The following is a 13812-nucleotide window of genomic DNA, read 5'->3' as shown; positions in this document are numbered from 1 at the left end:
ATAACACTTATCATAAAGTCTACGTACAAGGATATTCGTTGTAGCATTATTTGTAACAGCAAAAATGTCTAAAAAGCATTTTACATAAATTATAATACATCTATATAACAGAATGCTATACAACTGTTTAAAATAATATTATGGAACTAAAAATCAAGGGTGGCTGGGTGGCTCAGTCATTAAGTATCTGCCTTCAGCTCAGGTCATGATCCCAGGGTTCTGGGATTGAGGCCCGCATTGGGCTCCCTGCTCAGCAGGGAGCCTGCTTCTCCCTCTCACACTCCCCCTGCTTGTGTTCCCTCTCTCCCTGTCTCTCTGTCAAATAAATAAATAAAATCTTTAAAAAAATTAAATAAATAAACTTAATATATGGGAATCCTTAATATCTAAATTGGAGTTGCTTTCTCCAGAGATAATTTGGGGAAATCAGGGGGCTGTCTACTGGGGAACACTTCAAGACTCAAAGCTGATAAATACAAAAATCAATTTCATTTAGTTTGCATATTATGCCATTCATGTTAGAATTAGAAAAGCAAATCGCAGAGTATCATATTTCATAGGTCATCCAGTCATTCAAGAAGATTGACTGGTGCACCAAGTGTGTCTCAGGGCAACAGAAATAATCCCTGCCTTTAAGAATCTGACACTCTAGATTACAGGCAAGATGGCAGAGGAGTAGGAGATCTGGGCTTCGTTTGGTCTCAGGAATTCAGCTGAATAGGGATCAAACCATTCTGAACACCTACGAACTCAACAGGAGATCGAAGAAAAGAATAGCAACAACTCTCTGAACATGGAAGCGACCACTTACTGGAAGGTAGGACGTGGGGAGAAGCGAATCCAAGGCAATATTCAGGAGGAGAGACAGCGGGGGAGGGGGCCTCCGTCAGCCGCTTCTGGCAAGTGATAGAGCCACGGAGCACAAAACCGGAACTTTTAGAAGTCGGCTCCACTGAGGAACGTCGCTCCAGTGGCTAAGCGGGGGGTGGAAACCTCGCGGGACAGTGTGGTCTCAGGACCCTCGGGGTCACAGAAAGACCGGGGGTGCCTGAGTGCAGCAGAGTCCCCAGGTATCGGAGCGGGGAAGCCGGCTGCAGAGACGGAGCCGAGGCGGGGGCTCTCAGCTCGGGGTTGCCATAGACTGTGATCCGCGGCCCAGTCGGGCCACTGCTCCTCCAGCAGGGACCCAACAAGCGGCAGAGCTGGGGTGACTCCCCTTCCTTCCCAGGGAGGAGTGGCACGGGAGCACACCGCAGGGATCTGCTGGGTTTGGAGACTCCACACCGAGTGGGTGCCAGAGATAGAAACACTCGGTCACAGGTCGGGTGAGCACAGAGTGCGGCCGGAGACTGGGGAGACGGGAGTGATTGACTGCTTTTCTCTGGGGGCGCACTGAGGAGCGGGCCCCGAGTTCTCAGCTCCTCCGGGTGGAGATTGGGAGGCCACCATTTTCACTCTGGTCCTCCAAAGCTGTACCGAGAGCTTGCAGGGAACAAAAGCTCCTGAGAGCAAACCCGAGCAGATTGCTTAGCCCAGACCGACAAGGGCGGGGCAATTCCGCCTCCGGCAAAGACATTTGGGAACCACGGAAACAGGCCCCTCCCCCAGAAGATCAGCATGAACAGCCAGCAAGCCAAGACCAAATTTACCGATCAAGGAGAACGGAAGAACTCCAGCGCTAGGGGAATACAGCACATAGAATTCATGGCTTTTTTACCATGATTCATTAGTTTTTCAAAGTTGATTTTTTAACTGTTTTTTTCTTTTTTTGAATTTTTCTTTTTCCCTTTTTCAACCAACATCTTATCAATCCCTATTTTAAAAAAAATTATTTTTCATTTTTTAGAGTCATATTTTATCCCTTCATAGTAGTTACCCTTATTTTTGGCATATATATAAGTTGTTCTCTCTTTAAAATGTTGAGATACAGTTTCTTCTAACAGATCAAAATATACCCTAAATCACTAGTGTATGGCTTTGTTCTAGTCTCCTGCCTGATCACATTCTCTCCCTTTTCTCTTTTTCTTTTCTTCTTTGTTTTTTAATCTATTCTTTTTTCAAACAACTTCTTATCTTATCAATTCCTTTTATAAAATCTTTTATACTTTTCATCTTTACAGTCATCTTCCATCCCTTCGTTGTATCAACCCTTATTTTGTACATATATAAGTCTTTCTTCCTTTAAAATATTAGGAGGCACTTTCTTCTAACAGACCAAAATACGCCCAAAATCTAGTGTGTGGCACTGATCTATGCACTAGTCTGATCATATTTGATCATATTCTGTTTTTTTTTGTTTTGTTGTTTTTGTTTTTATCTTTTTCTTTTTTTTTTTCCTCTTTCTTTTTTCTTTCTTTCTCTTTCTTTTTCCCTGGTTTCAGGTCTTTTCTGATTTGTATAGAGTATATTTGCTGAGGACGCTGTTAAACTCTTAGCATTTTGTTCTCTCATTCATCTATTCTCCTCTGGACAAAATGACAAGATGAAAAAAATCACCTCAGCAAAAAGAACAAGAGATAGTACCATCTGCCAGGAACCTACTCAATACAAACATTAGTACGATGTCAGACCTAGAGTTCAGAATCATGACTTTAAAGATACTAGCTGGGCTTGAAAAAAGTGTGGAAGTTATTAGAGACACCCTTTCTGGAGAAATAAAAGAACTAAAATCTAACCAAGTTGAAATCAAAAAGGCTATTAATGAGGTACAATAAAAAGTGGGGACACTAACTGCTAGGATAAATGAGGCAGAAGAGAGAATCAGCGATATAGAAGACCAAATGATGGAAAATAAAAAGGCTGAGAAAAAGAGAGAGAAACAACTACAGGATCACAAGGGCAGAATTCGAGAGATAAGTGATACGATAAGACGAAACAACATTAGAATAATTGGGATCCCAGAAGAAGAAGAAAGAGAGAGAGGGGCAGAAGGTATGTTGGAGCAAATAATAGCAGAGAACTTCCCTAATGTGAGGAAGGAAACAGGCATCAAAATCCAGGAGGCACAGAGAACTCCTCTCAAAATCAATAAAAATAGGTCAACACCCCGACATCTAATAGTAAAACTTATGAGTCTCAGAGACAAAGAGAAAATCCTGAAAGCAGCTGGGGAGAAGAGAGATGTAACCTACAATGGTAGAAACATTACACTGGCAACAGACCTATCCACAGAGACCTGGCAGGCCAGAAAGGACTGGCATGATATCTTCAGAGCACTAAACGAGAAAAATATGCAGCCAAGAATACTATATCCAGCTAGGCTGTCACTGAAAATAGAAAGAGAGATAAAAATCTTCCAGGACAAACAAAAACTAAAGGAATTTGCAAACACGAAACCAGCCCCCCAAGAAATATTGAAAGGGGTCCTCTAAGCAAAGAGAGAGCCTAAAAGCAGCACAGATCAGAAAGGAACACAGACAATATACAGTAACAGTCACCTTACAGGCAATAGAATGGCACTAAATTCATACCTTTCGATAGTTACCCTGAATGTAAATGGGCTAAATGCCCAATCAAAAGACACAGGCTATCAGATTGGATTAAAAAACAAGACCCATCAATATGCTGTCTGCAAGAGACTCATTTTAGACCCAAAGACACCCCCAGATTGAAAGTGAGGGGGTGGAAAACCATTTACCATGCTAATGGACACCAAAAGAAAGATGGGGTGGCAATCCTTATATCAGACAAATTAGATTTTAAAGCAAAGACTGTAATAAGAGATGAAGAAGGACACTATATCCTACTTAAAGGGTCTATGCAACAAGAAGATCTAACAATTGTAAATATCTATGCCCCTAACATGGGAGCAGCCAATTATATAAGGCAATTAATAAAAACGCAAAGAAACACATTGACAACAATACAATAATAGTGGGAGACTTTAACACCCCCCTGACTGAAATGGACAGATCATCTAAGCAAAAGATCAACAAGGAAATAAAGACTTTAAATGACACACTGGACCAAATGGACTTCACAGACATATTCAGAACATTCCATCCCAAAGCAACGGAATACACATTCTTCTCTAGTGCCCATGGAACATTCTCCAGAATTGATCACATCCTAGGTCACAAATCAGGTCTCAACCGGTACCAAAAGATTGGGATTATTCCCTGCATATTTTCAGACCATAATGCTTTGAAACTAGAACTCAATCACAAGAGGAAAGTCGGAAAGAACTCAAATACATGGAGGCTAAAGAGCATCCTACTAAAGAATGAATGGGTCAACCAGGAAATTAAAGAAGAATTAAAAAAATTCATGGAAACCAATGAAAATGAAAACACAACTGTTCAAAATCTTTGGGATACAGCAAAGGCAGTCCTGAGAGGAAAGTATATAGCAATACAAGCCTTTCTCAAGAAACAAGAAAGTTCTCAAATACACAACCTATAACCCTACACCTAAAGGAGCTAGAGAAAAAACAGCAAATAAAGCCTAAACCCAGCAGAAGAAGAGAAATAATAAAGATCAGAGCAGAAATCAATGAACTAGAAACCAAAAGAACAGTAGAACAGATCAACGAAACTAGGAGCTGGTTCTTTGAAAGAATTCACAAGATTGATAAACCCCTGGCCAGACGTATCAAAAAGAAAAGAGAAATGACCCAAATCAACAAAATCATGAATGAAAGCGGAGAGATCACAACCAACACCAAAGAAATACAAACAATTATAAGAACATATTATGAGCAACTCTATACCAGCAAATTAGATAACCTGGAAGAAATGGATGCATTCCTAGAGATGTATCAACTACCAAAATTGAACCAGGAAGAAATAGAAAACCTGAATAGACCTATAACCACTAAGGAAATTGAAGCAGTCACCAAAAATCTCCCAACAAACAAAAGCCCAGGGCCAGATGGCTTCCCAGGGGAATTCTACCAAACATTTAAAGAAGAATTAATACCTATTCTCCTGAAGCTGTTCCAAAAAATAGAAATGGAAGGCAAACTTCCAAACTCATTTTATGAGGCCACCATTACCTTGATCCCAAAACCAGACAAAGACCCCATCAAAAAGGAGAATTACAGACCAATATCCTTGATGAACATGGATGCCAAAATTCTCACCAAAATACTAGCAATAGGATCCAACAGTACATTAAAAGGATTATTCACCATGACCAAGTGGGATTTATCCCTGGGCTGCAAGGTTGGTTCAACATCCACAAATCAATCAATGTGATACAACGCATTAACAAAAGAAAGAACAAGAACCATATGAGCCTCTCAATAGATGCAGAAAAAGCATTTGACAAAGTACAGCATCCTTTCTTGATCAAAACTTTTCAGAGTATAGGGATAGAGAGTACATACCTCAATATCATAAAAGCCATCTATGAAAAACCTACAGCCAATATCATTCTCAATGGGGAAAAGCTGAGAGCTTTTCCCCTAAGATCAGGAATGCAGCAGGGATGTCCACTATCACCACTGCTATTCAACATAGTATTAGAAGTCCTAGCCACAGCAATTAGACAACAAAAAGAAATCAAAGGCATCCAAATCGGCAAAGAGGAAGTCAAACTCTCACTCTTTGCAGATGATATGATACTGTATGTGGAAAACCCAAAAGACTCCACCCCAAAACTGCTAGAACTCATACAGGAATTCAGTAAAGTGGCAGGATATAAAATCAATGCACAGAAATCAGTGGCATTTCCTATACACCAACAACAAGACAGAAGAGAGACAAATCAAGGAGTCGATCCCAGTTACAATTGCACCCAAAACCATAAGATACCTAGGAATAAATCTAACCAAAGAGGCAAAGGATCTGTACTCAGAAAACTATAAAATACTCATGAAAGAAATTGAAGAAGACACAAAGAAATGGAAAAACGTCCCATGCTCGTGGATTGGAAGAACCAACATTGTGAAGATGTCAATGCTACCTAGAGCAATCTACACATTCAATGCAATCCCCATCAAAATACCATCCACCTTTTTCAAAGAAATGGAACAAATAATCCTAAAATTTGTATGGAACCAGAAGAGACCCCGAATAGCCAGAGGAATATTGAAAAAGAAAAGCAAAGCTGGCGGCATCACAATTCCGGACTTCCAGCTCTATTACAAAGCTGTCATCATCAAGACAGTATGGTACTGGCACAAAAACAGACACATAGATCAGTGGAACAGAATCGAGAGCCCAGAAATGGACCCTCAACTCTATGGTCAACTAATCTTTGACAAAGCAGGAAAGAATGTCCAATGGAAAAAAGACGGTCTCTTCAACAAATGGTGTTGCGAAAATTGGACAGCCACATGCAGAAGAATGAAACTGGACCATTTCCTTACACCACGCACAAAAATAGACTCCAAATGGTTGAAAGACCTAAACGTGAGACAGGAGTCCATCAAAATCCTAAAGGAGAACACAGGTAGCAACCTCTTCGACCTCAGCCACAGCAACTTCTTCCTAGAAACATCGCCAAAGGCAAGGGAAGCCAGGGCAAAAATGAACTATTGGGATTTCATCAAGATAAAAAGCTTTTGCACAGCAAAAGAAACAGTCCACAAAACCAAAAGACAACCGACAGAATGGGAGAAAATATTTGCAAATGACATATCAGATAAAGGGCTAGTATCCAAAATCTATAAAGAACTTATCAAACTCAACACCCAAAGAACAAATAATCCAATCAAGAAGTGGGCAGAAGACATGAACAGACATTTTTCCAAAGAAGACATCCAAATGGCTAACAGACACATGAAAAAGTGCTCAACATCGCTCGGCATCAGGGAAATCCAAATCAAAACCTCAATGAGATACCACCTCACACCAGTCAGACTGGCTAAAATTAACAAGTCGGGAAATGACAGATGTTGGCGGGGATGCGGAGAAAGGGGAACCCTCCTACACTGTTGGTGGGAATGCAAGCTGGTGCAGCCACTCTGGAAAACAGTATGGAGGTTCCTCAAACAGTTGAAAATAGAGCTACCATACGATCCAGCAATTGCACTACTGGGTATTTACCACAAAGATACAAATGTAGGGATCCGAAGGGGTACGTGCACCCCGATGTTTATAGCAGCAATGTCCACAATAGCCAGACTGTGGAAAGAGCCAAGATGTCCATCGACAGATGAATGGATAAAGAAGATGTGGTATATATACACAATGGAATATTATGCAGCCATCAAAAGGAATGAGATCTTGCCATTTGCAACGACGTGGATGGAACTGGAGGGTGTTATGCTGAGTGAAATAAGTCAATCAGAGAAAGACATGTATCATATGACCTCACTGATATGAGGAATTCTTAATCTCAGGAAACAAACTGAGGGACTGAGGGTTGCTGGAGTGGTGCGGGTGGGAGGGATGGAGTGGCAGGGTGATAGACATTGGGGAGGGTATGTCCTATGGTGAGCGCTGTGAATTGTGCAAGACTGTTGAACCACAGATCTGTACTTCTGAAACAAATAATGCAATATATGTTAAGAAAAAAAAAAGAAGAAGATAGCAGGAGGGGAAGAACGAAGGGGAGTAAATCGGAGGGGGAGAAGAACCATGAGAGACGATGGACTCTGAAAAACAAACTGAGGGTTCTAGAGGGGAGGGGGGTGGGGGGATGGGTTAGCCTGGTGATGGGTATTAAAGAGGGCACATTCTGCGTGGAGCACTGGGTGTTATGCACAAACAATGAATCATGGAACACTACATCAAAAGCTAATGATGTAATGTATGGTGATTAACATAACAATAAAAAATGAAAAAAAAAAAAGAATCTGACACTCTAGGGCACCTGGGTGGCTCAGTTGGTTAAGCGACTGCTTTTGGCTCAGGTCATGATCCTGGAGTCCCGGGATCGAGTCCCGCACCGGGCTCCCTGCTCGGCAGGGAGTCTGCTTCTCCCTGTGACCCTCTTCCCTCCCGTGCTCTCTATCCTTATTCTCTCTCTCTCAAATAAATAAATAAAATCTTAAAAAAAAAAGAATCTGACACTCTAGTGTGAAAGGCAAACAAGAAAAAAACTAGAATACAGTGTGATAAGAAGCTGTGTAACTGAGTTCACTTCACTGGGAACACTGAGGAAATGCATGGGTAAACTGATGTTGCTGGTAAACTCAGTGGTTAGCCCAGGTGAAACTGACATCTTTGTTCCTCTTACCTCTTGTGCTGTTCTTCCTGATATTTTTGCTTTGTTTTAGATTCAGTTTCCAGTGCTTCTTTTATCCTTTCCTCTAGTTGCTTCTTTCCCAAAATACAAGTGTCGGTGAGACAGACTTTTTGAGCAGGTTCTAATTTCTGCTGCAGGTCCAAAATCTTGAAGGAAAAATTTCATGAATAAAACATTAAGGAAAGTCTGACCTTTTTTCCAATTAGGGAAATACCCTATGAGTAACTAGCAAACATCGTGCTAACAAACAAATCTGGTCTAAAGTAAAGAGCATGGCCAGATTTATTTTAATTTTAAAATAAATTACCTAAGTTTTACGATATGTGATACATTCACATAGTTTAGTGTATGCTTGTGTAAACGAAGTTATATAGTGAAAACTTCCCATCTCTATCCTGTCTTCCTGCTAGTTTTCCTCTACCACATAGGTAATCACTGGTATTAGTTTCTTGTGTATCTTTCCAGAGATTTATTTATGCCCACATAAATAAAATTATTATACAGTTCTCCTCATACACATATTTTTTACACAAATGATGGCATATCATACATACTTATGCACCTTTATTTTTTGTTTTAAATTTTTTGGGGGGGAGGGGCAGAGGGAGACTCTTAAGCAGGCTCCACCTCAGGGCAGAGCCCCATACAGGGCTCGATCTCACAACCCTGAAACCATGACCTGAGCTGAAATCAAGAGTCGGAGGCTTAACTGACTGAGCCACCCAGGCACCCCTGCACCTTGCTTTTTAAAAATAACAATACATTTGGTGATTTTTCTGTATTATATGATTATGTACAATTGCCTTCTCTTTTAAAGCCGCATACCATTCTACAATAAGAATATGCTATAATTTATTTAAGTAGATTCCTACTGATGGGATATTGAAATTGATTCCAATCTTTCGCTAATACAAACAATTGCTCTAGAATAAATTATGAGATATGAATTTGCTAGGGCAAAGGTTATTATTTGTTTGTTTAATAGATAATGCCAAACTGGCTCCATAGGTATTAGGCCAACTTATACTTCCAACAGCAATGTGTGAGCATGTCTAGTTTCTTCACAGTGTGGCTAGATTCACGATAGGATTTTAAAACAAAGCAGAAGTCTCCTACAAACCATTATTACCTATTAGCATATCACCTAGCACCAGTAATACCTTCTTCAATGCATTGGTAGAACTAAAAATAATACTTATGAATTTGAAAGATATATAATTTTATTTTAGAATTTACATGTTAGATTAAAAGTATCATTAAAATTTTTTTGTTAGATAAGTCTATTTTTGTTTACCTATTTTTTATAAAGCCTTGTGTCACCCAAAATTGTGACACAATTTTGTATGCTATGTACTGGTACATAGTAGATGCTCAATAAGTATTTGTTGAATGACTAGTTTTTAGCAGAATAGCTATTGTCTCTCAAATATATTCTTGATCTGACAATGCATACTTTACAATGGTTTGGCACCATATTCCCCACAAACATTCACTGAATGCAAGTGGATGGCAGTGCTTTTTTAGGAGCAGGGCTTTATGCATCAGTCCTAGGTCCTTGCAGAGCCCAGGAACCACAGGAGAAGTAAAGATGCAGATTGATTCAAGGTCAGTGGCAGTGGACAGCCAGTCGTCTTGAGGCCAACTCAAGTTCCTTTGAACTGCCTCCACTTGGTTCTACTTAGGGAAAATGTTTCCTTAAAGATATTCACTCTTAATTCCACAAATGACAATATGACCCTGTTGGCTTCTCTACCAAGGACATATGCAAAGGTTTGAACCTGTCACCCAATTTAAGAAAAGAATATTTCCAATACTTTTGAAGTCCACTCTGGGACCTTGTCGATTATCCCCCCTTGTATTAATCATTTTCTTGCTTTTTCTTGAATATATAATCTATATAACATGGGTTTTATTGCCCACCATTTTGACCTTTATATCCATGGAATCATACTGTGTTTTTGGTAATTTGGTTTTTATTCAATATATGTTGAACTACAGCATGTACCTATAATTCATCTATTTTCACTGTTTTATGCCATTGTTTATTTATTCTACCTTATGTCAGTGGACGTTTGGGTTGCTTCCAATTTTCTGCTATTTGGAACAATGTTTCTATATAAATGATTTTATTCCTATCTCCTGACACATATGTGCAGTATAACACTTTCTCTAGTATTTATGCCCAGTAGTAGAAGGGTTGAATGATATATATGTCTTTAACTTAACTAAATACAAATGCCAAATTGCTTTCCAAAGTGTTTATACTGGGGTGCCTTGGTGGCTCAGTCTGTTAAGTGTCTGGCTCTTGATTTCAGCTCAGGTCATGATGTTGGGGTCCTGGGGTCAAGCCCCATGTGGGGCTCTGTGCTCAGCAGGCTGTCTGCTTGAGGATTTTCTCTCTTCCCTCTTCCTCTTCCAGCCCCCACCCCCGCTCTCATGTGTGCTCTCTCCTCTAAAATAAATAAATATATCTTTAAAAAAACCAGGGGCGCCTGGGTGGCTCAGTCATTAAGCATCTGCCTTCAGCTCAGGTCCTGGATCGAGCCCTGCATTGGGCTCCCTGCTCCGCGGGAGGCCTGCTTCTCCCTCTCCCACTCTCCCTGCTTGTGTTTCTGCTCTTGCTAACTCTCTCTCTCTGTAAAATAAATAAATAAAATCTTAAAAAAAAAACCAAACAAAACCCAAAGTGTATATACTAATTTATTCTTTCAACTGCAGTCAATATATGAGTCCTTGTTGCACAAAATCTTCACCAATATTTAGTACTATCTAAATTCAGATTTTTTTTTTACTAAACTTAGATTTTCTTACTAATATGTAATTACCAACTACTTTTTAATGGAGTAATAACATACATAAAGTGCACATATCTTAAGCATACTGAATAAAGTTTTACTTAAACAAGCACCTCTCACATCAAGATATAGAATACTCCCGGCACCACAGAAGATTCCCTCTCATCCTCTCCCAGTTAGTAACCCTCATAAAGACAACCACCATCCTCTGATCACAGCTGAGTTTTTGTCTATTCTTAAACCTCATATAAATAAAATTACACAGTATGAACGCTCTTGTTCTGGTTTCTTTAGCTCAAAATTAGGCTTTTGAGCATCATTAAGATTGCTGTCATCTACTTTTTGATGTTTGTTTTATATTTATATGGTCTGATGAAATGATTTATTTACTTATTTTATGATTTATTTTTTTATGTGAGATTGGACTCAAACCCACAGATCAAAATGTGCAACTGTTACCTACTACTGCCACCTGGTGTTAGACAGTCTGAAAAGCAGGGGCATTATTCCAAAATGTCCATTTCACAACACAAATCCCCCCAAAATTACAAAATAAAAATCATATAAACAGATAAATGAGAGAATAAATCTTTTAAAAGTTGAAAGTATAAAACAAGAGTCAAATGGCTTTAATCAGTTCTTTAAGTTCACGTTATAGCTTCAATGAAACCTACCTTTTAAAGTTCACGCAGTTTAAAGAAACAAGAGATTTACTGGAACTGCAGGAGCAGGTGAAGTCAAAAGAGAGGAGAGCATGGAAGAGCAAAGAAAAACCCTAGAATTCTATCAAGTTTGCATCACAGCTACTTCTTAAAATCCTTAGGGAAACAGGATTTCAGAAGTGGTATCCAGTGCATGCTATTTATTAAGCATGAGGATAATTACCTTTGCCTCTGCATCAGGACATTTTGATTTCTCCTGAGCCAGCTTTTCCTGCAGGTTGTTCTGTGATTTAATGCTCTGAGCCTGTTTGAGTCCCTCCAGCTCCAGTTCCCTGATTTTCTGCTGACAGTGCTTCCATTCTGCTGTGAGTGAAGAGCACATCTTTGTGCTATCTAATAACTTCTGCTAGGCCTGCTTTAGTTCAATTTTGATCTAGAAGTGGGGAATAAACAAGAGTGATAGAAATAAGCATGGAAAGAAGATGAATGTGAGCCAGAACAAGCACTTTTCATAGCAGTGCAGTCCCCCAAGAGCTGACAAATAACCAGTGTCACATGGATGATTACCTCTCTGGAGCTGTCATGTGTTCGGAAGGCTTGCCAAAGTCTATCTAGCCAGATGGCAGCTGGACAGAGGAATTTTCCTAAGTGGTTCTATGCACGCATGGTCTGAACATTTTCCATCCTTTCTTTCAATCTACTGCAAGCTGGATTTCATTCCAGTACTCCATGAAACTGTTTATGCCAGAGGCACTACTGATCTCCCCACCGCCAAAATGAATCCAAAGGACAACTGAGCTCTTAGGTACCATTCACTCCCTCCATCTCAGAAAGTTCTTTTGGAGTCTGTGATACTGAACTCTCCTGGTATTCTCCTATCTCTTTGCTGTTCCTTTCTGCTCCTTCCTGTGTAGACTACTCTGATGCGACCCAACTTCTAAATATCAATGGACTACCCTAGGCCTTGAGAGTGGATCATTTTCTCCCTAGGTTCACTGTCATGATTTGAGATACCACCTTCATGCCAATAACTGTCAAAATAAAACTCCTTGAGTCTCTCCATATCAAAAATAGTTTTTCTCTCTCAGTCTTCCTAATTTCAGTAAAGGATGCCACCATCTAAGGTTTTGTTTAAGCCCGTAGTCTGAGAGCCATCCTGAGTCTTCTTTTCCCATCATGAGCCCATTCGGCATCACATCGGATGCCTTCACAACATGTCTCGGCATCCACCCATCCGTGTCCACCACCCTTGTCTACAACATCATCGTCTCTAGCCTGGGTCATTGCAATAACAACGTGGTCTTGCCACTTCCATTTTAGCCCCCTTCTTATCTGTTCTCTACATTGCAGCCCAAGTGTTCTTTTTTCTTTCTTTCTTTCGAGAGTGAGTACATGGCGGGAGGGTAGGAGGGTTGGAGGGAGAGAGAGAATCATAAGCAGGCTCCACGTCCAGCATGGAACCCACTCCATCTCACAACCCTGAGATCATGTCCTGAGCCAAAATCAAGAGTTGGAGGCTTAACTGAGCCAACCAGGCACCCCCGCTTTTTTTCCTCTCACCCATCTCTTTTAAATCACAGGTTATTTAGTACCATGAAAGTAAAAAGGACCATCTCTATATTTAAAAATTGATGACTAACTTTTTACTAAAATTTTTGAGAATTTAAATGAAAAATGTCTATAAAAATAAAATATACCAAAGTTGATACAAGAAGAAATAAAAGAATGTGACTTCGTATAACTATTAAGAAACTGAGTCAGTCACAAACTCTTCCAGAGAACAGAAAAAGAGGGTATGTTACCCATCTCATGTTAAGGGGCTAGCGTAACCTTGATGCCAAAATCTGACATGGATGTTATAAGAAAGGAAAATGACAGGCCAGTCTCATTTGTGAACTAAGATGCAAAAATTCCAAAGAAACACTGGCAAGCTAAAATCAGCAATGTAGAAAAAGGATAATAATTTAGGATGAGGTTGGGTTTATCCCAGGAATGCAAAATTGAGTTAACATTAGAAAATCAGTCAATGTAATTCACCATATTAACAGATTTAAAAATCAAAATATGCAGAAAAAGAATTTGATGAAATTCAACATGTGCTCATCACAAAACATTGAATGAACACTAGAAAAGAATTTTCTTAATGTGATTTTTAAAAGTCTATTAAAAAAACCTATAAAAACATATTAAATGAAATTTGAGAGCTTTTCCTTTGAGACTGG

General features: G+C 39.7%; 1 protein-coding gene across 1 annotated transcript in view; it reads right to left on the bottom strand.

The window, feature by feature from the left end:
- CCDC30 (coiled-coil domain containing 30) overlaps positions 1-13812 on the bottom strand; it is a 95140-nt gene that overhangs the window by 35928 nt on the left and 45400 nt on the right. Inside the window, 2 exon segments of the mRNA XM_027581159.1 lie at positions 8125-8279; positions 11814-12023. Of these exon segments, the coding sequence (XP_027436960.1) occupies positions 8125-8279; positions 11814-12023 (365 nt within the window).

The sequence above is a fragment of the Zalophus californianus genome, chromosome 4 (genome assembly GCF_009762305.2).
Source record: "Zalophus californianus isolate mZalCal1 chromosome 4, mZalCal1.pri.v2, whole genome shotgun sequence".
NCBI classification, from domain to species: Eukaryota; Metazoa; Chordata; class Mammalia; order Carnivora; family Otariidae; genus Zalophus; species Zalophus californianus.
This window is presented reverse-complemented; position numbering and strand designations above follow the sequence as displayed.